General features: G+C 48.1%; 1 protein-coding gene across 21 annotated transcripts; it reads left to right on the top strand.

The window, feature by feature from the left end:
• Positions 1 to 1,145: 1,145 nt before the first annotated feature.
• ERMAP (erythroblast membrane associated protein) lies at positions 1,146 to 25,310 on the top strand. Of its 21 annotated transcripts, none has more exons than XR_014808545.1 (12): positions 1,146 to 1,347; positions 9,367 to 9,456; positions 9,679 to 10,017; positions 10,468 to 10,749; positions 12,834 to 12,950; positions 13,478 to 13,506; positions 14,512 to 14,544; positions 16,642 to 16,662; positions 18,076 to 18,096; positions 18,191 to 18,217; positions 18,311 to 18,337; positions 22,867 to 25,310. XR_014808545.1 is itself a non-coding variant. In XM_084965397.1 (12 exons), the coding sequence occupies exons 1-12, from the start codon at positions 1,266 to 1,268 to the stop codon at positions 23,589 to 23,591; spliced, it is 1,797 nt and encodes a 598-aa protein (XP_084821523.1). In that variant the 5' UTR covers positions 1,146 to 1,265; the 3' UTR covers positions 23,592 to 25,310. The 21 variants fall into 21 exon arrangements, 17 of the variants coding, with proteins under 17 accessions (XP_084821523.1, XP_084821522.1, XP_020952571.1 ...); XR_014808544.1 differs by having other exon boundaries at positions 12,834 to 12,965; XR_014808543.1 differs by having other exon boundaries at positions 9,640 to 10,017.
• The last annotated feature ends 418 nt before the right edge of the window (positions 25,311 to 25,728 follow it).

The raw sequence follows: 25,728 nt of genomic DNA, 5'->3' as shown, positions 1-25,728 counted from the left end.
ATACAACCCACGTTTTTATCAATGAGGGGTTGGACGAACTGTCGGCCTGTTCATGCAGTAGTCACACGGGGCCCACTGAAGGTCCTAGGGCTCCAATATGCGCGGATTTCGCTATCCTAACTTATACGCCCCCCAAAGTAGGGTGTGAGACCAATTCTTCAGTGCGAGAGCTTATTTAGGAGGTGGTCTCAGGAACAGAGTGGTGAGTGAGAGGAACGGAAAGGAAACCCAGTACAGTGTGCATTACTGAGCTCCCGACAACGGTGGGCTACTCTGCTCACTCCTTGGGAAACCCCTGCGGCACCGTGTAGGGTACAGCTCAGAATTGTCTGTCTGAAGGTCGAGGCTGGGGCACGTATCCGTGACCCCCGCCAGCAACGCCCCACCTCCCTGTCGATCCCCTGGGGCATTAATGTGCCTGACCGCCGAGGCTGTACACAGGCTGAACAGTCTTCTCAAACGTGGTCAAGAGCCCCAGTCAGGCAAGCAAAGAGCTACTGTGGCCTGTGAGGTGGCAGACTGGCCACTGCCTGGAAGTCACAGCTCCCTGGGAATTGAATGGGCTGCGGGGACATGGTGTGAGCCACCCCAGGGGGCCGCTAGACTCAGAGGCTAATGTTGAGTGAAAAAAGGACCTCACGGGGAATTATGTGCCCCATCTTTATAAAGTTCAAACATCCACAAAAGCACATAATGCACGGTTAAGGATACAATTATGGATATCACGAATATAAAAGTATGACTATTCCAAAAGCAAGACAGGCGGGAGAGGGTTTATCACTATGGGGGACAGTAAGCAAGCTTGTTTGTCAGCACATGTCAGGGTGCAGCTGGAGATAAAGGCAGCGAGTTAAAGAAGGTGGCTAATGGGTGGGTGTCTTTGAAAGCAATCTTCAATGTCACTCCGATTTGGAAAGTCAAGAGAAGCAAGCTCTTCAGAAACGGGGTGATAGGATCAAAAATGTATCAAAGGTTATTGGGCCTATGCACTAGCTCGGGAGGGAAAGGGAGCCGAGGGGCTGAAAGTCCCTTACCCTGGTGGCACTTGGGCACTTCGGAGAGTTCCTTGCTTTTAGGGAGCCTTCTCTTTGGTGTGGTCCTTTATCAGGGGCAGGCAGGCAGGGCGTGGCTTGTCGGTGTTTAGGGACAGTTATAAGGGAGTCTGCGGGGCAGAGGGAGCCCCTGGCTGAGGGCTGCAAGCGTTAAAGTAAAGGATGAACTTTTCCCAGGCCCACCTCCAGAGCCCTTCCTGACACCCCGGCCTGATGCCTGAACGGGCAGAGGGATGTTCTCAGCCTGGAGACTCCAGCTCGGCGGAGGAACAAAGGGCTCCCAATTCCACTGCTGGTGAGTGCGCCTCCCTTCTCTCTTCATTTTTTTCCGTTCTTTGACTTTCTTAGGCTCCTCAGTTCATTGGAGAAACGATCCCCTTTTTCAATGTTCACAAGGACGTTTTAGAGGATAAACTGGGACAACAGGAAATGAGGAGCACAAAAGGGGACAACAGATGAGGGGCTGGATGGACTTTGTCAAAAGACTCACCTTTCGGTCTTACTGTCACCACCGTTCAGTTTCATAGCAATCACTTATTTCGACCTTGCTCCCAGCCAGGTCCTGGCTGTGTGCTGTCAGACCATCATCTGTAGGTTTGTAAGGTCTTCTTAAGCTGCTTGGAGTGATCAAGGGAACGTCTGCTGCACATGTTTTTTTTTTTTTCTGATTTAGAAGTTTTAAAAATTAAACCGTTTCAACTGTAAATGAATGCCTGTAGGCAAAAATATTTCCAACATGTAGTAGGAAAAAATTGTATCCTGTGAAGAATTTTATAAACCATTAAAGACACAAACACCCAAACTGGAAAATGGACAAAGCATAAAGACAGGTAATTGACAAAGTCTAAATGACAAATGAACAATCAAAAAATATAAAGTGAAACACCATTAATTATTTTAAAAGAGATACCATTTGTTAGTCATTAAAATGACAGATCACACACATACATATAAAACCCAATGATGGCAAGGTTATGGAGAAACAAACAATGCCACACACTTTGGTAAATTGATGACCTCTCTGGGGGGCAATTTGGCAGTGCAAATGAAAAATCTCTCCATTTTAAAGATGGGAAACTCAAGGCCTAAGAGTTTAAGTAACTTCATTAAGGTTACAAAGTCACATAATTAGGAACCAAGCCAAGACTAGGCCTGACTAAGCCTTAAAACTCAGCTCTCAATCCACTGTCAACTAGCAAAGCTGATAATATCAATGCACTGGAAACCAACGCCCAAAATAGTCTACAGTATGGAATTATGTGAAAATTCTTGCATATTCACGATGGGACACTGAGACCATTAAAAGCGATGCCATGGAAAAAGCTCGTCACAGTTCTCGGTGAAAGTGCTGGGCATCGAAACAACCTGCACAGTACACTCCTCCTTTCAAAGAGTTATATGCATATGCAGAAAAAGTGTTTGAAAAACCATACTCTCTTTGGGCAGAGGAATTACAGATGATTTAAAACATTATTTGTGGCGGCCTCGTTGTGGCGCAGTGGAAATGAATCTGACCAATACCCGGGGATATTAATATCTGGGGATCCGGCTTTGCCAAGAGTCGCAGACGCAGCTCTGATCCCGCGTTGCTGTAGCTATGGTGCAGGCCAGCAGCTACAGCTCTGATTCGAGCCCTAACCTGGAAACTTCCATGTGCTTTTTAGGTGCAGCCCTAAAAAGAAAAACAACAACACACCAACCACAAAACCCACAACAAAAAACCCCATTTTTTGGTCCCCCCCATAACGGATAGATTTTCTATAATAAGTAGAACAGGAAGAAACTATAGCATTTTATTTGATAAAATCGTGAGCTAGAGGGAATGTCCTAGGGCTCTCCTGGAGGTGAGTTGGATTTGGCTGACTGGTGGGTGCCTGTCCGGGCAAGGGAGCCCCGGTGCCAGAGGGAAGCGTGAGGGCTCCAGGAGGCTGAGGGAACTTGAGGCCCGAAGACCAGAGGAGATAGAAGAGAGAACTTGTCATTTCTTCAAGCAGGACGGGTGTAGGAAAAATTAAAATTCTGGATATAGCCGTGAAAAAGACATACTTACATGTAACGGTTTGGGGGACCTGGTGTTCTCGGGGTGATTTATGGCCAAGGTGGCACCTAGACAGCTGATGATGGAAAATTCTCACTTACCCTTGGCTCAGCCTTTTATTTTTTTCAGTCTTTTTTCTTCTACCCCCTACCATCTTTTAGCTTCTCTCCCATTCTTTGGTTTCTTTTCCCCATTTGGCTTGGAAACTTCCGTAGAATACATGATTCTCCTTCATCATTGCTCTGCCCACTGAAGGCTTTCCCAAGAATAGTGTCTGACCAATCACCCTCCTAACTCAATAACTGTGTCAACATCTGCAGCACTAAGGTTCCTTCCAAATTAGGCTATTTCTAGCAGAGAACCGGAAGTTAGGCAAACGCTCCTGAAAGGTTATTTTTCCTTTTCACAGAGCAGAATTACAGCCCATTGGAGCTGGAAAAGGAATTTAAAGGTTCATCTAGTCGAAATTCTTTAAATTCATTTTTGCAAAATTTAGTTTCATGTTACACCTTTGTTCCTCGGTATATTACACTTTATTAATAAGTTGGGAAATAGAGATGAGAAAAAAATTGCCTGTGTTTCCACCAACCTAATTATGAGCAACGATCCGTATTTTACAGGCCTTCCTTTTAGCTCCTTTCCTACATACTCTTTAATGTAGTTATAATCATTGCAAATATATTATTTTGTACTTTGCTTTTAAAACTTCATTATTAGGTTTCATTTGAAACACGGACTTGATGAGCTATAATTTATTTAGTTATTTCCTTACTGATGTGCCTGCAGATGGCCCAGGTTTTCTCCATCATAAAAACACCACTGAGAGCATGTAAATTTTATATTTCAGATTCTTTCCTTAGGGTAGATTTCCAGCATATTCTTACCGGATCCAAAGGCAAATGCATTTTCGTAGCTCTTGTTAAGTCCCGATTTACAAAGGACTCAGCAAATATAAGTGAATCTCCCATTTTAAAGATGAAAACTCAGGGCCTAAGAGTTTAAGGGACCAGCTCCGAGTTATAAAAATTCTTAAAATTTAAATAATTTTTTTTCAAAAATACATAAAAAAAAATGCTACATCATAATTGACTGGGATTTACCTCCAGAATGCAAGGTTGGTATAACATTCAAAAAAATCAACTGATGTCATTTACTGCATTAACAAACTAGAATTAAAAAATCATTTATATAAAAGAAATAAATTATGAGGCTATATAGTACAACACAGGCAGTATAGCCAATATTTTATAGCGATAAATGAAATATAACCTTAAAGTTTTTCAAATCACTGTGTTGTACAACTGAAACTTATAATATTTTACATCCACTATAACTTCAATTAAAAAAAGGGAAAATTGTATGATCACCTCATTAGATACAGACATACTATTTGACCAAATTTATACCTATTTTTTTTTTTTTTTTTTGCCTTACCTGTGGCATGAGGAATTTCCAGGGCCAGAGAGGGAACATGTGCCATATCAGTGACGACACGAGACACGAGATCTTTAACACACTAGGCCACCAGGGAACTCCTTAACATCTATTCTTGATTAAAAACTCTCAGAAACTTTAGAAATTTAGAAACATAAGGGAATTTTCTCAACTTGATAAAAAGCATCTGTGAAAAACTTATGGCCATCAATATACCCAATGGTGAAAGAAGGGATGTTTTCCCTAGGATCAGGAACAAGGCAAGGAACCAAGGCAATAAGGCAAGAAAAGGACATAAAGACTTTGAGATTGCAGAGGAAGAACAAGACGGTCTTTACTCACAGACACTGTGATTTACATAGATAATCCTACATAATCTACAGAAATGCTGTTGGAGTTAGTGAGTTGAGCAAGGTCACAGGTAGAAGACGTAATATACAAAAATCGATTGTATGTTTATATACTAGTAATAAAGATAGAAATTAAAATTAGTAAATTAATGCTATTTACAACAACATCAAATATTAAATACTTGTGAATAATTCTGACAAAAGATGCGCAAGATCTGTATACTGAAAACTGTAAAATCCTGCTGAAAGAAATTAAAGAAGACCTAAATTAGTAGAGAGATAAATTATGTTCATTGGCCTAAACTCTCGCTATTGTGAAGATGTCAACGATTTTGCCAAATCGTGTCATGTACACTGAATTTTAGGGAGTGAAATTATGTTTTATATGTATTAGGGAAGCTTTCCTCATAGCAGGGGTCCATGATAACCACTCTGAAAAGTGAGCGAATGATTTGCCCATTTTGTAGCTCATGATACAAGGCTTTCATGTATATATTCACGCACTTATCCATGTTTTATGTCCTACCCACTCCCAGAAAAGGTCCTGTCAGTTTGCTGGCATGATGCCCTGTGTGCCTGATTTCGTCTCCTGTTCTAAGTGTAAAACCTGTTTTTCAGGGTCGTTGTCAATACCAAAGATAATATATGCGAGTAGCTACAGATGCAATACATGGGAGCCATTATTAAGGGGAACAATTCTGATGGCTCAAAAGTATGTTTGTGACTTAGTGTTAGTTCAGTGCACATGAATTAGTATGATTATTATAATACTGATGTAATAGACATTAACTGATGACACGAGGGACGAGGGCCATCCTGGCCAGTCAGGTCAGAAGAATAAATCCTGGAGGTCACTGTGGCGACCAGGTAGATGGTTCTCACGTCCGTGTAAGAAAATAGGAGGAAACGTATTTAGCAGGACCTAATTTTCCACTCAAAGCTCTGAGAAGAGATGCTGCTGAGATGACATGGCTGCAGCTTCTGTTTCCGGACTCTGGGAGCACGTCCTGCCGTGTTTGTTTGCCTCCTGGACTGTGTGTGCCTTTGCCTAAAGTGAACCCTGTTTCTTCTCTTTCTCCTTCCCTTCCTGGCCATCCTCCTCCTCTTCCTTCTTGTCATGTATTTGTTTCATGATAATCCAGTTATGCATGTTCAAGTCAGAACATTTAGAAAGTACGCAAGGAGGAGTTCCGGTCCTGGCTCAGGGGAACCAAATCCAGCTAGTAACCACGAGGTTTTGGGTTCAATCCCTGGCCTTGCTCAGTGGGTTAAGGATCTGGTGTTGCCATGAGCTGTGCTGTAGGCCTCAGATGAGGCTTGGATTCTGAGCTGCTGTGGCTGTGGTGTAGGCCAGCGGCTGTAGTTCCGATTCAACCCCTAGCCTGGGAACCTCCCTATGTCGCGGGAGCGGCCCAAGAAATGGCAAAAAAAAAAAAAAAAAAAAAAAAAAAAGGCAATAAAATAAAAGAAATACCCAAGGAAAACCATAAAGTTCACCTTTACTCTTCTCTCCCACCCTCAGAAATAGCCACTGCTTAATATCTACTTTCTTGCCTCTTTTCTAAGCATCTTCTCCCAAAATTATATTGTACTCTGCATAGTTTTTAAAGTTATTGTTGGGATTATAGTGAAAATTTCCCAGTGCTGTTAAAGCGTGTTCTATCATGTGGTTGTGAAATGCTCGATTATATTTTGTTGCAAGAATCCATCATAGGGAATCATTCCCATTTTAGTGGACTTTTAGGTTGTTACAAATTTTTCCTTTTCGTAAATAACTTTGTGACAAGCATTCTCACCATCAAATCCTCCTGCACATCGTGTGTAATTCTGTCGGATTCTTTTCTGGAGGGGAAATGACTGGATTGAAACTTCTGCCTACCTGTAAACCTTTGGGTCCTTGTTGTTAAATTCTCCTTGTGAAAGTTGTTTTTAGCAACGGACGAGGGAGTCAGTTTGCCCACATGTGTGATAACTCTGGGTATTTCCCCCTTAATATTTGATAATTTGAAGGAAGCCAAAGCATGTCTAATCGTGGTCTTAATTTGCACTTCTCTCATGACTAGAGAGGGCAAGTCCTATTTCGGGTGTCATGCTCTCTAGCGTGGCAATACGCTTCAGGGAGACTCCCCTCCTGAGGCCGTCTCACCTGCCGTCATTACTCGGAGTGATGACTGGATGGAAGGGCTCCACTTGCTTTTTTATTCTCAGAATCTGGGGCAAATCAGTTCACCTGTATTTCCTAGGAATCCTCACTACTGCCCTACCTATTATAGGCTCCACTTTATGCGTGCATGAGAGGATACTGGAGGAGTAAAGGGACGATGCACACAAGGAGGTAATAGCAGAACCAGGGCTTGCACTCAGGCTGACTCTCGAGTCCATCCTCTTCATCGTTTAATACACGATCTGCAGTTCCCGCGGTAGCACAGTGGGTGAAGAATCTGACCACAGCGGCTCAGGTTGCGGTGAAGGCTTGGGTTTGATCCTTGATCTAATGCAGTGGGTTAAAGGATCCGGCACTGCCACAGCTGCAGCTCAGATTCAGTCCCTGGCTCAGTAACTGTCATATGCCACGGGTGCAGCCATAAACATAGGAACCCCTCCCCAACTGTGTGATCTAGGAAGGTGGGGCCAGGGGGTGCTCCTCTTGTCAAATCCCAGGCAGCCCTGGTTCAGCTTGCAGCTCTGCATCACTCTGGACACTCTGCGGGTTGTGTTTCTAAAGTATCTTCCATCGAGGGTTCTGAGACTGGGATAATTCCAGGGGTTTGGGGGCCCTGCCTACTTCCACCTTCCACCTTAATTAATAAGGTAGAGAGATTTTCTCATTTACCTAACTTCTCTTGTTCAGTTTCTGCGTAGCTGGTGACCTGTAGGAAAGTGGATGGCATAGAAGCTAAATAAATAAATGAATAAATCCTACCTGTAGTCTGAACCTTACTATGTCCTAGTGTTATGTTGCCTTTTGCAACACTGGGGGATTATTTATTTGTCTTTTTAGGGCTGTACCCATGGCATATGAAAGTTCCCAGGCTAGGGGCCGAATCGGAGCTGCAGCCACAGGCTTACATCACAGCCACAGCAACACTGGATCCGAGCCGCGTCTGTGACCCACACCACAGCCCAACAATGCCAGATCCCTAACCCACTGGGCGAGGCCAGGCATCAAACCTTCATCCTCATGGATGCTAGTCAGGTTGGTTAACTGCTGAGCCACGACGGAACTCCCACACTGGGAGATTAGAGTTATAAGCATCATGATTTAAAAACAAGAACAAACAAAACAGCTCTAAACCTATTCACACTAAGAAAAACAGAGTTGGAGATGTGTTCGAAGCTCAAGCCCATCTTCAGTTTCCCAACCTGACCCTGACCGCCCCACACCCTCCAAGTTGTGCCCTCTTCTAAGACCAGCAGGGACCCAGCCTGATAACCCTTCTCTTTGGAAGGGATTTGGAAATCTTGGAGAGGATTTAAGAGACAAGTTCTCTCTTCCTTGACTGTTTGTATTTGAACTTCATCCCAGGAGTGGCATAAAAGATTTGTTTCCTGCTCAAGGAACTTCGGGCAGTAGCCAGTAGGAGGGGGAAAGTGTTTTGCAGAAGGGACGCCCTTCAGGTCTCCCCGTGGTGGGTGCACACAGTGACCCACCCCCCCCGGGATGATTGTCCTCATGTTGTAGTAATAACAGGCATTTTTGGCAAGTGCTCTACATGCATCAGCTCCTTGAACCCTCACATTCACCTGGAAGAAGATTCCCCTTTGTAGAGTAAGAACTGAAGGCCCACAGATGTTGTACAGCTGTCCCAGGGACACAGACCTAGTACATGGTGGAGCTAAGACTTAAACTCAGGTCTTTCTAACTCTAGATCCTAAGCATCTACGATTGGTGCCTTCATGATGAAACGAAGGGACCTCACTGCCTTGGTTTCTTGCTTCTCAACCTGGAAAGGCTGTCAGGGAAGAGCTCCAGGCTTCGTTGTGGGTCCACAATTGCCTTGCGACAGGCACTTCCCAAGCCTGGCCGGGATGCTAAATGCAAAGAGGCTGGACCTCTGGTGTTTACCTGGCTAGTTCTGGGTATAAATTCTCACTCTTCCAGACCCCTCCCTGTGCCTCCAAATCACACTTAGGGTCTCACCCTTTGGGCCTCACTCATCTCATCTCCACTGTCAGCCTCACCCATGGCATTTATAGACTTAACCACAGTGCCAGCCTCTGTGTTGAGCACGTACCTCCTTCAGTCCTCACCATAATCCTGCCAGGAGGCAGAGTTACTACACCCATTTCAAAGATGGAGAAACTGAGTCCCAGAGAGGTTTTTACAAGGATACCTGGAGGCAGGCAGCCGAGCTGGGATTGGACATCTGGTCTGTGTGTTCCCCGAGGGCCCCCTATGCAGCCTTCAGCTCTGCCCCACTTCCTAGGTGGTAACCTTGCTCACCTGAAGCTCGACAGCCCTTTCTGATTCTCTTTGTGTCTGTCGTCCTAGTTCCGATGAAGATGGCCAGTTCCTCTGGCTCCTGGCTCTCCGGGTGCCTCGTCACACTCATCTCCCTCCAGCTGCCCTCGCAGGCGTCAGGTAGGAGTTTCTGAACCTCCCTCGGCCTGGAACATCTGACAAGGGGGTTCCGAGAATAAGGAGGCTTGACCAGAGCCCTTATTTCTTCTTGGGCTCTGTTCTTCGCCCAGCCTCTCCAGTGCCCTCCGCAGGCGCTCTCCCATCCCACGGTATCCCTTCCCTCCTCTTTCTCGCCCCTCCCAGACCGCCTAGTGCCTTTTTCCGTCCATCCGCACCTCGCAGGGGATGCCGGCCAGTCCCGCCTGGCCCCGCTGGGGGGCACCGCCGAGCTGCTCTGCCCTCTCGTGCTCTGGCCGGCCACCGTGCCCGTGGAGGTGAGGTGGCTGCGGTCCTCCGCGCCTGGGCACCCCCAGCGCGTTCACCTGTTCCGGGAAGGGAAAGACCTGGAGGAAGGCGTGATGCCGGAATATAAGGGGAGGACAGCGCTGCTGAGAGACGCCCGAGACGGAAGTGTCACCCTGGAAATCCGCGACGTCAGGCTGGAGGACCGAGGGCAGTACAAGTGTCAGGTCCAGATCGGAAACCTGAGTCGAGAGGGCGTCGTGACGCTGCAGGTTGCAGGTTAGTCGTTTCAAAGGAGGACGGCTGGGAGGTCCCGTGTGGCTCAGCGGGTTAAGGATCCGGCGTGCTTGTTGCAGTGGCTCTGGTTACCGCAGGGGCTGTGGGTTCTGGTCCCTTCCACACGCCTGCCGCGGGCGAGGCCAAAACCATAACAACAAACAGACAAAACCACCCAAAAACTAGCAGGGGATTGAGGTGGCCCCAAGAGCTAGATCCTGGGGGGTAATTACTGCTGGGAGTGAGTTAGGAAAAGCATTAGGATGAAGCCAGAGACCGTCTCATCCTGTTGGACGGAGCACAGCGGATGCGGAGAGGCCAGGCATTTGAGCGCCGTAAACAGCCGCTGGTGCCAGCCCTGAAGGCTGTGCCCTCTGGAAGAGGGCTCTGGGGTGGAGTTGGGGCGATGGCGGCGCCCTTGCCCAGGACCCGCCAGGCATCTCTCCTCTCCAGTTCTAGGCTCCGAGCCTTACATCCACGTGCAGAGCTATGATGCTGGATGGATCCAGCTGGTGTGCAAGTCGGCAGGATGGTTCCCGAAGCCTTGGGCCCAGTGGAGAGACCCTCAGGGCAAGGTGTTTCCATCGCTGTGGGAGACCCATTCCCTGGATGAAGCTGGCCTCTTCCGAACAGCAGTGTCCAACAGAGTCAGAGACAGCACCCTGGGGAATGTGTCCTGCACCATCCAGAACGTGGCCCTCGGCCAAGAGAGGACCACAGCTATGGTCATAGCAGGTAAACGCTGGGCGCGAGATAAGGCCCTTGGCACTTCCAAAGCAAACACCTGTGCTAGAGGAAACTGCACAAGGAATTTTCAGATTTTAAAAACGCTACGGACAACACATGCTTCTTGCAGAAAACCTGAAAAAATACAGAACATTTTAAAGAAAACCCCAGATGGCTCAGAATCTCATAAATTGGAAAGAACCACTGCTACCATTTGGGGGCATTTTTTAAAACCATTACAAAAACTGAAGTATAATGAATTTACAATGTTTTGTTAGTTTCAGGTGCACAACAAAGTGATTCAGTTATATCTGTCTGTCTGTCTGTCTATCTACCTGTCTATCGGGGCATTTCTTTTAAGAGTTCCTTGTCCATATGTATCTCTAAGTGTGCATATGTGTACCTATATGTATTCTTCTGCCCAGGTTTATTTTTTCCCCTCCGCTTACAATGTCACGAGCATGGTTTGCCCATGTCCTTAAGTAGGTCTCTGCAGCATGATTTTTAAGGGCTGCATAGTATTTCATCACGTGGCTATAACATAATACAATGAATCCAAGCCCTGTTTCTGGACATGTGGAATGGTTTCTAGTTTTTCCTTCTGGTGCAATGAACATCTTGGTACATATTTTGCAAAGTGATTCTAATTATTTTCTCAGAATCTATTTCTGGAGGTAGAATTAATGGGCTCAAGGGCTATGAGTATTTTAAAGACTCTTGAAACATGGAGTCCTGTGGCAGACTGGTTTTAGAGCCAAAGAAGGTAAGACTGTGGTCTGGGGTTGCGGGGCCTGACCTCTGCCTGGCCTTTTTGTCATTTTTCCCTCTCTGATCTGCTCCCTTTTCTTACTACTGCACTGCCTCTCACTCGTGCCTGACATGCCTGATCTCATGACATCTCCCAACGACCCAGCAGAACAGGGTTCATCGTTATCGCCACGTTCCAGGTGCCAGGCCAGGCCTGGCACGCCTCAGTCTCTTGCCTCAGTTCTGGTGAGTGAGGACTCACACCCAGCTTAGGCGCTTTGCCCCTCGTTAGGGAGCCTCTTCAGCTTTTATTTTCTTCTCTGTTTCTTCTTTCCTTTCTCTCCTTACTAGACTTTTGGCTTTTGCTGCTCTAGCCCCGTAGAAATGGTTTGGCCCCTGCTGGTAGGGCTCAGGGCAAAGAGGTTGCTGACTGCTGTTCTTCTCTAGAGTGAAGCTTCAAAGGGATGCAGGTAGGTGCTGGTGAGAAGATTCTAGGGGATTCCTGAGGAAGCCCCTCCAGTTCTCCAGAATCTCTGGGTAATTTTTCCATAGCGGGCAGGAAGAGGTTGTGGCTGAGAAGCTGAATTCGATTCACTGTCTCTGGGCAGAACCGTCGAAACCGTTCCTGAGTGATAAACATCCTACTTTATTTCTATTTTTTTATTATTTATTTATTCATTTTTTAGGGCCACACCCACAGCATATGGAGGGTCCTGGCCTAGGGGTCAAATTGGAGCCGTAGCTGCCAGCCTACACCACAGCCACAGCAATGCCAGATCCAAGCCGCATCTGTGACCTACACTATGGCTCACGGCAATGCTGGACCCACTGAATGAGGTCAGGGATCAAACCTGCATCCTCATGCATACTAGTGGGGTCCATTAACTGCTGAGCCACAACAGGAACTCCTATTTTTTAATTTTTCAGTTTTTGCTTTATAGGATGGAACTGCGGCATATGGAAGTTCCCAGGCTGGGGTTAAATTGGAGCTACAGCTGCCGGCCTACATCACAGCCACAACAAGGGCAGATCTGAGCCATGTCTGTGAGGTGCACCACAGCTTATGGCAACACTGGATCCCTAACCCACTGAGGAGGCCAGGGATCGAACCTGCATCCTCATGGATACTAGTTGGGTTCGTTTCTGCTGCGCCACAGTGGGAACTCCCAAAACGTCCCACTTTGAAGTCATCTCTGGGTCATCCTGGGTTTGAGTTTCTGAGTGATGGAAAGAGCCTCACCGCCTTGGCTGGAGGTCTCTCTCGAGGTGACGGGGGCAGCTGGGATGTGCTGAGCCTCCTGCCATCTGACTGCTCAGAGGGTGGTCATGGGTGCTTTCTGTTTCAGCCCCATCCCCAGGGAGTTTCTCCTCATCGGAAGTGGCTCTTGCTGTCATCCTACCTCTCCTGGGGATTCTCATCGTTTTGGGCGTTTACTTCATCTGGAAGCAAAGAAGGTCCAGAGGTAACGACGTGCGTGGTAAGGGAGCGCAGGCTGGCAGGAAGCGGGACGGTGTCCTCTCTAGGAAAAGGCCGGGAGGAAGCAGACATAGATGCGATGCTTGTTCATAGGTTGGCGGGAGAAAGCCGGTAGAGCCGTGCTTGGGGACCCCCCATTGCAGACAGGATCAGAGAAACTGTAGAAAGCTCCTGGGCAGAGCTCAGCATGCCCATCCTTTGAGAACTAGGACTTACCCACACAGCGCACCAGTCTTGCAATTAAGGATGACGTCCAGTTCTGCCCCTTGGATACACCCTCCTTCACAGGCTTGCACTGCATGGGCTCGCGGGGCGCGGAGGGCTCGGAGAGCCGTGTACTCTCACCCTCCTTTCTCCGTCCGATGGTTTGAAGACCCTCCAATCCTTTCTGGTGGTCACATACCCACAGTGACAAGGAGCAAAATCCTACTCGGGCGGCTCGTCCCTGGACAGCTCTGCCTGTTCTAAAAGGACCTTCCTTAAGCTGAGCCGCCCTCTCTCTTTCCCTTCCAGATAGTCTTCTGTTTGAACAGGCAGTGGAGGTAGGTAAGTGCCCTGGGCTGGGTGGGGATGTTTCTGTGTTTTGTTCATTTTTACGTCCCTAGGGCCACTAATCTAAATTCTGTAACTGAAGATCGTAGCGTCTGCTGTCCTTGGTGGTGACGCTGGTGGGGTCAAAACCTGTGGTTTCCAGTTTCCGCTGACTCTTCCTTGGAATAGCTTTGCCTTCCCGTATGTTTGGTGATTTGGTCTGTGAACTCATGGCTTGATCTTATTCTGGGGCCGTCACGTAGGTCTAACGTGGGGGATGCTTTTATTCGTTTGACGAATAATTGATAATTGTCTACTAAGTGGTGCAGACGGTACAAGATGTTGGGGACACAACGGTGAGTGAGAGCAGACACAGTCTTTGCCTTCTCGGAACCTTCAGTCTAGTCAGGAAGGTACACCCGAATTACATAATGACACAGATAAATGTGTGCAAATGACACAGAACACCGATGGCGTTCTGAAGGCCAGGAAGATGGTGACCAGGTGGGAGCAGTCCAACGGCAGGGAGGGAAGCAGGGGCGCAGAGGAAGTGATGTTTGATCTGGGGTCGGCCAGGCATGGGGGAAGGGGAAGAGAAAACCAGCCCCCACAGAAAGAACAAAGGGCCGTGGTGCAGAGGTGAGGGGACGGGGGCAGAGGCTGACGCGGCAGACACAGGCAGGGGCCAGCTTGCGAGGCTTTGTAGATCGTGGGAGTATTTTCATCTTTCTCCTGGGATTAGTGGTGAAGCTGTGAGTGGGCTACCCCGGCCAGAACGGTGCTTCCAGAAAGCTCTCTATGGCTGCTGTGTTGAGAGGAGACCAGAGGGGATGAGACGAAACATGGGGCAATTTGGGCCGCTCTGTCTGGTGTCCCGGTGAGAGAAGGTGAGGGCTGGATCAGGGCGATGGAGCGGGGATGGATGTGGACGAGCTCCAGAGCCGCAAACTCCGCAGGAAGCAGGGACCTCCACGTGATGGCACAGAATCTCATTTCCTTTTCTTTCCTTCCTCTAGAAAATCTTCTCTCAGACCATGCCAAAGAAAAAGGTAATTGTAGATACAGGATAAGGGCAGGGAACAAATGACGTGTTTTTCCTCCTTCTACGTAAATGCCGACAGCTTGTTGCTGCAAGACAATGTACACGCAGCGTATGGGTGTACACACACACACACACACACACACACACACACACATATCCTCTGTTATTATTATTGGAATTTACGTTCCATTATCACGGGTTAGAGGGTTGGCAGCAGTGGGTGAAGGGATGCCTGTGCTCAAAATTCATAGGTCTGAAAAAAACCTTCGTGGGTCTGGATCGCCGTGAACTCCCTTCACTGGCTTTTCCGCCAGTTGCATAAAGAGAAGACCCACGTGCTATTTAAAAACACATGAAGATGCTCACATGGGATGTGTGAGACTCTCAGGGATCCAGGAACCTTTGCACTGACAGAGGCAGGAGGATACAGGGAGGGCCACAGCCTCTGGGCTCCGCAGCGCCTGGCTCTGGTCTGCCACTTCCTGGCCTGGGTTAAGTCACTGCACTGCCCTGAGCTTTGGTTTCCTCATCGGGAAAACGGGGATTATGTCTCCTCCCCTGATTATTTTCAGGATTAAAAAAACCCAGCTTTATAAAAAGAACCCCTCCTATGATAGTGCCTGAAACCTTTCCCTTCTTACCGTTTTGTCCTCGTCAATTGAATGCTTGCTCTGGGCCACTGGGGGTAGAAGACAGCCACTCCGGGTACGAAAATGGGTGGGGCTCTGCCCTTCGAGAGTCTGGCTGGGAAGACAAGTCTCTGGCTCAGGACTGGCTTCACTTGCGCTGGTTTCGGCATCTCTCCTCTCCCCGTCTCACATCTCGCCCGGGCCAGTTAAAGTGTGAGGTGCACACCTCAGGGACGCCATGACCATTCTGTCCTAGAAGGCAGGGAACGGTGTGGGCCGAGGCCTCCACCTAGGAACTGGGCGGGTGCAGGGTTTTTGTTTTTGCTTTTTAGGGCCACACTCGCGGCATACGGAGGTTCCCAGGCTAGGGGTCGAATCGGAGCTACAGCTGCCGGCCTACCCCACAGCCACAGCCACGCCAGATCTGAGTCGCATCTGTGACCTACACCACAGCTCACAGCAATGCTGGATCCTTAACCCACAGAGGGAGGCCAGGGATCAAACCCACAGCCTCATGATTACTAGTCGGATTTGTTTCTGCTGCGCCACGATGGAAACTCCCCCAGACGTAGGTTTGAATCCTGCTGCCTCCTTGGCCACTTAGTAGCTGATAATCTGGACACATTTCCACGTCCCTCGGAGCCTCAGGCCACCACCCTGTAAACAGGGAGTAAGAATGATCCGCGCCCACCTTGTTGAGCAGACTCAGGACACAATGAATGGAGGCCCTTGGTGGTGGAGATGATCAAAATAAGCCATAAACTTGTTAGGCGCCATATCATACTCAGCTTCATTGCCCCAAAGCCCGATACCTAACACATGCCCAGCCCTCAGCCCAGAGTCTGGCAGTGAACTCAACTGTGGAATTTCAACTCTGTGGTGGGGCCAAGGCTAAGGGGGAGTGTGGGTGCATGAGCCTTCCAGAGAAGCTGCAAGCACTCCCCCAAAGCACAGAAGCGCGTGCATATGTCCCCAAACCTTCTGGGGTTTCCGCATTTGTGTCTATGCCGTACACTGGGCGGTTACTGCAGAGACTCACAGAGCATGTCAGGAAGTCCATGGCGGCCTTCGCTAGTTTTGTACCAGAGACATTATAAGCAGTTATAAGAGGACAATGAGGCATACACACTCGTGGACATCCAGGTGCAAATATACGGAAACTCTCCTACCAACAGTGGAAATGACACCAGACAGACAGAAGGGAGGGAAGAGGAACCGAAGCTCCGGCTGGCCCAGGTCATCCGGAAGGCGGCACCAGCCCCTGCGGATTCTCCCGTCTGCCTTTGGGAGATGTGACTGGCTTTGGGTCACATAGAGTTGTCAGCATCTTTTCCACCAGGGAGGGGCGTGCGCGCGTGCGTGCGTGCGTGCGTGCGTGCGTGTGTGTGTGTGTGTGTGTAGCGATGAGCCAGCCTGGGCCCCAGGGATAAGGCCACGAGAATCTGCTCACTTGTGTTCCTTTCTCTGTTTTTTAGGAAGACTCCGTAAAGCCCTCAGTAAGTCCTGCTTCTCATCTGTGGTGCCCCCTCCTCTGCTGACAGCTTTGCTCAGATTCACCTCCTGGGCAGAAGAGAGGGGTGGAGGGTACTTCAAGCCATGAAGGTTGGGGATTTCTTGGCTCTCTAAGGCCTCTTTTTTTTCTCAATTATTCCCCACTCCTCTTTCCTTCACAATTGTTACTAATTTCTAAATAGGAATTTTTTTTTTTTTTGTCTTTTTGCCATTTCTTGGGCTGCTCCCGCAGCATATGGAGGTTCCCAGGCTAGGGGTTGAATCAGAGCTGTAGCCACCAGCCTACACCAGAGCCACAGCAACTCAGGATCCGAGCCACGTCTGCAACCTACACCACAGCTCATGGCAACGCCGGATTCTTAACCCACTGAGCAAGGCCGGGGATCGAACCTGCAACCTCACGGTTTCTAGTTGGATTCGTTAACCACTGCGCCACGATGGGAACTCCTGGGGTTGTTGTCATGAAGAGGTTCTCATACATGAAAGGGGGGAGAAGCACTGCTCCCTGTATCAGTTTAGTGAGGCTCCATCTAACGTGGATCCCTCTAAGGGAACCTCACACCTGAGTGATAGAAGGATCTCCCAGACAGCTTCGCCTAGGCAAGGTACCTCTCTTCTTGCTGAAACATTTCCGCAGCACATGGCGGTCCCCCAGCCAGGGATTGAACACGTGCCACAGCAGGAACCAGAGCCATAGCAGTGCCAATGCCAGATTCTTGACCCGCTAGGCCATGAGGGGACTCCAGACATTTCCCATTTATGGAGTTCCCGTCGTGGCTCAGTGGTTAATGAATCCAACTAGGAACCATGAGGTTGCAGGTTCCATCCCTGGCCTTGCTCAGTGGGTTAAGGATCCAGCGTTGCCATGAGCTGTAGTGTAGGTCGCAGATGCGGCTCGAATCCAGCATTGCTGTGGCTGTGGTGTAGGCCGGAGGCTACAGCTCCGATTGGACCCCTAGCCTGGGAACCTCCATGTGCCGCGGGTCCTGCCCTAGAAAAGACAAAAAACAAACAAAACCCAAAAAAACAACCGCCCCAAATCCTCCGACTTATTTGATTTTACATAGTGGAAATTCAGTGATCGTTTCAAACGAACTTATATTTCATCCTTGTCTCGCCACATCTGCTGTGTTGCCATCGCTCACGTGTGTGAGACGTGTTGCTTATTCAGTCTGCAGTTCGGGTCTGGCTCCCCGAGGAACGTGCTGACCCTCTGCAGTACCTCTGGGCACCCCCGGGCCCAGGGCTGGGACCACGGCCTTGGCAGACACTGTCGTAGGGAGTTCAGGGAATTGCTAGTGAGGCTCTGATCTGGAGCGGCGGGCGGGATGGGACTGGAGCATCGCAGGCGTGGAGAGGCCCTCATTCTGATTTGTCGAACTGTTTTTACTCTTTAGAGAAACTCCGGAGTGAATTGAGTAAGTTCCCCTGTTCTTACAACTTCCAGACCACCTTGCCTCCTGTGATTCTGTTTCCGGGGGTAGCTCATTCCTCTTGTCCTTTCTTTCCTAGAGTTAAAAAGAGCTGCCGCAGACTCAGGTGAGAGGTCCTTTCCCTGTCTCCCCATCTCCACCTGCACCAGGAGGCCTCCGTTTCTCCGTCGCTTTCACAGTCCCGTTTTCTGTCTTTCAGGCTGGAGAAGTGCCCGGCTACACTTTGGTGAGTACATGAGTCAAATGGATCCACCTTTCAGAGCCCATTGCTCGGTGCCTTGGGAATGCAGGGCGTAGTTAAAAAAAATTTTTTTTTAAAGTGGAAACTGTTTATCTGCTAATCACAATGTTGAAATCTTTCATTTGTGGGGGCGTGTATCACATTTAGGTTCAGAAAGTCTTCCTTCTTTTATTTATTTATTTATTTATTTATTTATTGTCTTTTTGCTATTTCTTGGGCCGCTCCCACGGCATATGGAGGTTCCCAGGCTAGGGGTCCAATCGGAGCTCTAGCTGCCAGCCTACACCAGAGCCACAGGCAACACCAGATCCTTAACCCACTGAATGAGGCCAGGGGTCAAACCCACATTCTCGTAGATACTAGTCAGGTCTGTAACCCGCCGAACCGCAACGGGAACCCCATCCCTTTTTCAGAACACTGATAAATATTTGGTTTGATTTTCTTACGGGTTTTCTATGATTTAAAAAAATTTTTTAGATTAAAGTATAGTTGATTTACAATGTTGTTAGTTCCAGGTGTACAGCAAAGTGATTCAGTTACATATACATATATATCTTTTTCTTCAGATTCCTTTCCTTTCTATGTTATTACAAAATTTTGAGTATAGTCCTCTGTCCTTGTTGGTTTTCTATTTTGTATATGGTAGTATGTACATGTTAACCCCCAACTCCTAATTTACACCTCCCTTCCTTTCCCTTGGGTAATCATAAGTTTGTTTTCTATGTCTCTGGGTCTATTTCTCTTTTGTATATAAGTTCATTTGTATCGCTTTTTTAGATTCTACGTATAAATGATATCATATGATACCTGTCTTTATCTGGCTTACTTCACTTAGTATGATAATCTCTAGGTCCATGCATGTTGCTGCAAATGGCATTCCATTCTTTTTTATGGCTGAGTAATATTCCATGTGTGTATGTATGTGTGTGTGTGTGTGTATATATATATATATATAATATAGTACATCTTTTTAACATTACATTGTATATATATAGTACATCTTATTTATCCATTTATCTGTTAATGAACATTTAGGTTGCTTCCATGTTTTGGCTACTGTGAATAATGCTGCTATGAACATTGGGGTGCATTATCTTTTTGAGTTATAATTTTCTCCAGATATGTGCCCGGGAGTGGGATTGCAGGTTGATAGGGTGGTTCTATTTTTAGTTTTTTAAGGAACCTCTGTGCTGTTCTCCAAAGTGGTTTGTACCAATTTATATTTGCACCAGCAGTGTAGGTGGGGTCCCTTTTCTCCACACCCTCTCCAGCCTTTGCTATCTGTAGACTTTGATGATGGCCATTCTGGCTGATGTGAGGTGGTACCTCGTTGTAGATTTGATTCGCATTTCTCCAGTAATTAGTGATGGTGAGCATCTTTTCATGTGCCTATTGCATGTCTCCTTTGGAGAGAAGTCTGTTTAGATCTTTTGCTCATTTGAAAAATTTTTTTTGAATTTTTTTCTCTTTTTGTCTTTTTTCCAGGGCTGCACCCGCGGCATATGGAGGTTCCCAGGCTAGGGGTCTAATTGGAGCTGTAGCTGCTGGCCTACACCAGAGCCACAGCAATGCCAGATCCGAGCCGCATCTGCAACCTACACCACAGCCCATGACAACGCTGGATCCTTAACCCACTGAGCGAGGCCAGGGATGGAACCCGCAACCTCATGGTTCCTAGTCGGATTCATTAACCACTGAGCCACGACAGGAACTCCCCATCTTCTGCTCATTTTTTTTTTTTTTTGTCTTTTGTCTTTTTGTCTTTTGTTGTTGTTGTTGTTGCTATTTCTTGGGCCGCTCCCGCGGCATATGGAGGTTCCCAGGCTAGGGGTCGAATCGGAGCTGTAGCCACCGGCCTACACCGCAGCCACAGCAACTCGGGATCTGAGCCACGTCTGCAACCTACACCACAGCTCACGGCAACGCTGGATCGTTAACCCACTGAGCAAGGGCAGGGACCGAACCCGCAACCTCAGGGTTCCTAGTCGGATTCGTTAACCACTGCGCCACGACGGGAACTCCTGCTCATTTTTTGAGTTTTTGTTTTGTTTTGTTTTGTTTTGTTTTGTTTGGTATTGAGCTGTATGAGCTGTTTGTGTATTTTGGAGATTAATCCCTTGTTGGTTGCATCATTTGCAAATATATTCTCCCATTCTATAGGGTATCTTTTCAGTTTGTTTCATTTTGTTTATGCTGTGCAAAGGTTTTTAAGTTTAATTAGGCCCCATTTGATTATTTTTGTTTTTATTTCCATTACTCTAGAAGACAGATCCAAAAAGATAGTGCTGTGATTTATGTCAAAGAGTGTCCTGCCTATGTTTTTCTCTAGGAGTTTTATAGTATCAGTCTTACATTTAGGTCTTTAATGTGTCTTGAGTTTGTTTTTGTGTGTAGTGTTAGAGAATGTTCTAATTTCATTCTTTTACATGTAGCTGTCTGGTTTTCCCAGCAGGGGTTTCTGTGATTTTTTGAGATTTTTCTTAAGTTCCGTGGTATTTTACCTTTGTGACTTGTCTGCTCCCGTCCTAGTCTGGCTAGTTTTTGACTTGTGAGGGTTTCTTTTCTTTTTTCTTTTTAGGGCTGCGCCTGCCACATATGGACGTTCCCAGGCTAGGGGTCAAATTGGAGCTGCAGCTGCCAGCCTACACCACAGCCACAGCAATGCCAGATCTGAGTTGATGTGGCACCCTGTGCCACAGCCTCTGCGGCAACACCAGATCCGTAACCCTCTGATCGAGGCCAGGGATTGAACTCGTATCCTCATGGACACTGTGTCGGGTTCCTAACCTGCTGAGCCACAATGGGAAGTCCATTTTTTTTTTTTCCTGTGTTATCTCTTGGTCATAATTTTTCACAAAATACTTTTCTGAGTTTTTCATTTGCATCGTAATTTCCTTACTGTATTTTTTTTAATGAGTGTTTTATTTTTCTGAGGTCGGAACTTTTCATCTTTTCTGGTGTAGTCTCTTCTGTGCTTCCAGGTGGGGCAGTCTTTCGTTTCCTACTGCCGAACAGACAGCCGGAGCTCCTGTCTCTTTCTGCACAGCTGCCGTATCCCTCTCTCTCTGAAGATCAGTTTTCTTAGGGGGTGGTGATTGAGATTCTCAGAGAAGGGAGTGAGTGGAGCAGATGTTCCGACAATAGAGACTACAAAAACGTTTCATGGTTTGAAAAGATTTGCGCACCTTTTTTTCAGTTCGTTCCTAAATAATTTGTGTTTGTCTGGTTGCTCTTTGAGCAGGATACGGTTATTGTCACTGCTTTGCAATCCTGTTCCATTTTCCAGGCTGCTCCCCTCCTCCTTCCATTCGCAAGGTTTTCCTTGAGGCAGGTACAACAGAATAGATGCATCTGCCACTTAAGGACACACCGAGGCACCTGGGCTGGCGTTCAGGGAACTCACAAACCCTTTCACGCTCACAGTCTGGCTCGTTCCCACTGCTTTGACTGAATATGCTGGTTATGGTTTTAAGTCTCCAGGAAGAGCCTGTTTTCTGAACTTGGGGAAGCAGGGAGACTCATCGTGAGCCTCATAATCCACAATTTTAAGGAAGATTCTGTCTATGTTGATATTTTTGGCGCTGCGCCCGCAGCATGTAGAAATTCCCGGGCCAGGGATTGAACCCAAGCCACAGCAATGACAATGCCGAGTCCTTAATCACTAGACCACCAGGAAACTCCCGATATTAATATTTTAGTATTTACTTATTTATTTTGTTTTTTAGGGCTACACCTGCAGCATATGGAAGTTCCCAGGCTAGGGGTAGAATTGGAGCTACAGCTGCTGGCCTACGCCACAGCCACAGAAACAGTGGGATCTGAGCCATGTCTGCAACCTACACCACAGCTCGCAGCAATGCCAGATCCCTGACCCAATGAGCGAGGCCAGGGATTGAACGCACGTCCTCATGGATGTTAGTCGGATTTGTTTCTGTTTCCTCTGCGCCACCGTGGGAACGCCTATTAACCTTTTAAAGTAATGACTATAAGCAAGAATATAGCTGGGAAAATGAGCATCGACCACTCACCGTGTGAACAGGTCATGTCTCATGCATTAGCTTATCGAATTTGTACAACAGCCCTGCGACACAGGGGCTGCTATTATTCCCACTTTACTAAGGTTTGGAGGCGAGTAACAAGCCCAGGGTCAAACAACTAGCATGGGGCAGAGCTGGGACTCGAACATGCCGTCTGGCTCCTTGGGCGTCGCGTCAAAGCCTGTTCATTCTCACAGCTCTGATTCCGTTGGACCATCAAAGACAAAGGCAGTATTTCCTGAGGATGAAGGCAGCTTCACAGATGGGAGGCTTTCTCCTCTTTTGCTTAATGCCAGCACATCTGGGAAACTGGAAGACAGTTTTCTCTGGTTCCAGGACATGCGGGCATAAGGGCACCGTGACCTTGGGCCAGGGACAGTGGTTGCAGACCGAGAGCTGATGATTCCCCCCAAAGCTCCCCAGAGCTCCCTTGAGACCCAGGCTTCCCAAACCTCCCCTTTCTGTGCCTCTCTGCAGTGGCGGTGACCCTGGACCCAGACACGGCGCACCCCAAACTCATCTTGTCTGGGGACCGGAGATGCGTGAAGCTTGGAGACACGAGGCAGCCCGTGCTTGACAACCCGCAGAGGTTTGACTTCGTGGTCAGCATCCTGGGCTCCGAGCACTTCACGGCTGGCTGTCACTACTGGGAGGTGTCCGTGGCAGACAAGTCCAAATGGGCCCTGGGGGTGTGCAGTGAGTCCGTGAACAGGAAGGGGAAGGTCACCGCCTCGCCCGCCAACGGACACTGGCTCCTGCGGCAGAATCGCCAGGGTGAATACGAGGCGCTCACATCCCCGCCGACCTCCTTCCGCCTGAAGGAGCCCCCGCGCTGTGTGGGCGTCTTCCTGGACTATGAGGCCGGAGTGATCTCCTTCTACAACGTGACGGGCCGATCCCACATCTTCACGTTCACCCACAGTTTCTTCGGCCCCCTTCGCCCCTTCTTTGAGCCCTGCCTTCACGATGGAGGGAAAAACATCGCCCCTCTAGTCATCTGTTCTGAACTCCAGAAACTGGAGGAACCAACTGTCCCCAAGCCAGAAGAAAGAGGCCGTGCCAATGGAGACGTGGCGCTGGTGGTGGCCCCCTCCCTGCTCCCCGCTCAGGCCCCCGAGCTCGGCCCCCTCAGGGATGTGGTCCTGGCCTGGCCCTCTGACGTCACCCCAGCCCTTCAGGGGCTCAGCGTTCCTTCTTTTTAGGGAGGCGCCTCTTCACCTGCTCCTCGGACCCTCCAGCCCGGGGCCCAGGGCTTCAGCCTCCTGGCCCAGCACCTGACTTCCGGGCCATCTCTTCTCCTTTCCCCCAACCCAGGTCCCTTCGTGGTTTCTTCCTCCCACCTTTCTCCCAGGGCTCCCGTCTAAACCCTGTCTTCCTGCTGGGAACGCAACGTTCGCTCGCCTTGTCCTGGGAGAATTCCTAAAATCTAATGAACGACCGGATTAGGGTTAGGTGGCAGTGTTGGATGCGTGACACTGAGACACAGGGGCTCTCCACTTAGGCTGCTAGTCATCAAGTTATGATGCCCTGTCTTGACGGCTTAGGTATCCCGACAAGAATTGCTTTTCTCCTTCTCTCAGGTCAGGCCTCTGGTCCCCAAAGCCAGCTTTTTCAAGGTAAACCTGTCTGGATTACACAGCCTTCTTTCTTCTGGAACACGGGGCCGGGACCAGAGAGATTTTGTGAAAAGCCACCCTTTTCTGTTTCCTCAAAGTGTCTACGGCATCGTTTGGTGACATCCAGAGCTAATGGACATGTTTTCAAAGCTAACGTGGTGATAACCAGGTCTGGGAACTTTAAACGTGATGGCTGTAATCCTGAGAAACCCCCGGAATGCAGTCGGGAAGCTGGGAAACACGGCTTCAGACGGAGCGAGCGGCCCAGCTGTGTGCGTGCCCTTGAAAAGGCGGCCGTGGGTGAGGGATTCTGTGGCACTAGCCCCTTTGAACCCTCTTTGGGATTCAGAGAGGCCCACTAGAAAAAGGGGCAGTTTTCACTATCAACATAGAAGTTTTTTTCCCATTAAGACCATTCTATTGGAAGACCTGACTATTTGTGTAGCAAACAGCCTCTTAGGTGAGAGTACTGATTTCAAATAGGAAGTTGGTAGCCCAGGGGTGAGCATAAACTAATGAATCTGCTTTTTGGGTGGGGACTGCAGAAAGAGGCCTAGTCACACTGCATGTGGATCTGACCTCTTTGTGAAGATACTGGCTAGGCTGTGCCTTTGTGGATGGGCACACAGTTCTGCCCAACAGAAAATGGGTCTGTCTGTCAAAGGTTCTCCCTGTTGGTGCTGTATTAGGGGTCTCTAGAGAAACAGAGTATGTATAGCTACACATGGCCAGAAGACTATGTATAGTTGTTATGAGGAATTGGCTCACACAATTATGGAGGCTGGCAGGTCCCAAGATCTAGAGGGTTAGCCAGCAAGTTGGAGGCCCAGGTGAGCCAGTGGTTTAGCTCCCATCCAAGTCTGAAGGCCCAAGACCCACGAGACCTCATGGTATAATTCCGATTTGAAGGCTGAGAGGCTTGCGACCTAGGCAAAACCAATATTGCTGTTTGAGTTTGAAAGTAGGAAAAAGGTTGATGGTTCACTCAGTCTGAAGGCTGTTAGGCAGGAGGAATTTTCTCTTACTTGGAGGAGTGGTCAGCCTTTTGGTTCCATTCAGGCCTTCAACTGATTGGATCAGGTCTACCCACATTAGAGAGAGCAATCTACTGTCCCCTGGCTACCTACCAATTTGGATGTCAATCTCATCCAAAAACCCTTACAGAATTGCTCAGACTGATGTTTGACCAGATGTCTGGGCACCCCACAGCCCAGTCAAGGTGACACATATAATTAACTATCACAGCACCCAAGTGGAATTTGTCGTTTGCTTTTGTGCAGTCCTTAAATAAAAGTTTGGTATTCATCCTGTTATTTTCACTGTGAATCCGAAGTTGTGGGGAAAGGCTTTGGGCTAGCAGGAGGAAAGCATGTGATAGGATTGGTTTTTGGGCAGCCTTGATTCCACTCAGGTAAGTTTTACCCGCAGTTAAACATAAAGCCACAGTTTGCTTCTGAGTCTCTGCCTTCTTAGGATTTCATTTATATCAGTTTATAAAATAGTTGCAAATATGGGTCCTTTATATTTCCCTCATCCATATTCAGTTTCAAACATACTTTCGTGAGCATCCCAATCTTAAAATTGATTCACATTGTTCACACTGGCTGCACCCAAGAAAACTTAACAGCAGGAAAGAGAACTGACATTTGTGGAGGCAGAAGCTTTACATATATTAACTTATTTAATCTCTACAAAAATAATTCTGCCAGCAATTTTATAGGGG

This window comes from Sus scrofa, chromosome 6 (genome assembly GCF_054392235.1).
Source record: "Sus scrofa isolate SSC_HxYL_T2T_F1_AM1 chromosome 6, Sscrofa_HxYL_maternal_Yorkshire_Landrace_v2.0, whole genome shotgun sequence".
NCBI classification, from domain to species: Eukaryota; Metazoa; Chordata; class Mammalia; order Artiodactyla; family Suidae; genus Sus; species Sus scrofa.
Note: the sequence above shows the minus strand (reverse complement) of the source record. Positions and strands in the feature narration are given on the sequence as shown.

Coding starts and splice junctions, on each gene's coding strand:
- ERMAP (XM_084965388.1), top strand. CDS start 1,266: ATGCCTGAACGGGCAGAGGGATGTTCTCAGCCTGGAGACTCCAGCTCG. Junction 1,348..9,366: donor GGCTCCCAATTCCACTGCTG/GTGAGTGCGCCT, acceptor CTGTCGTCCTAG/TTCCGATGAAGATGGCCAGT. Junction 10,750..12,833: donor CACAGCTATGGTCATAGCAG/GTAAACGCTGGG, acceptor TTTCTGTTTCAG/CCCCATCCCCAGGGAGTTTC.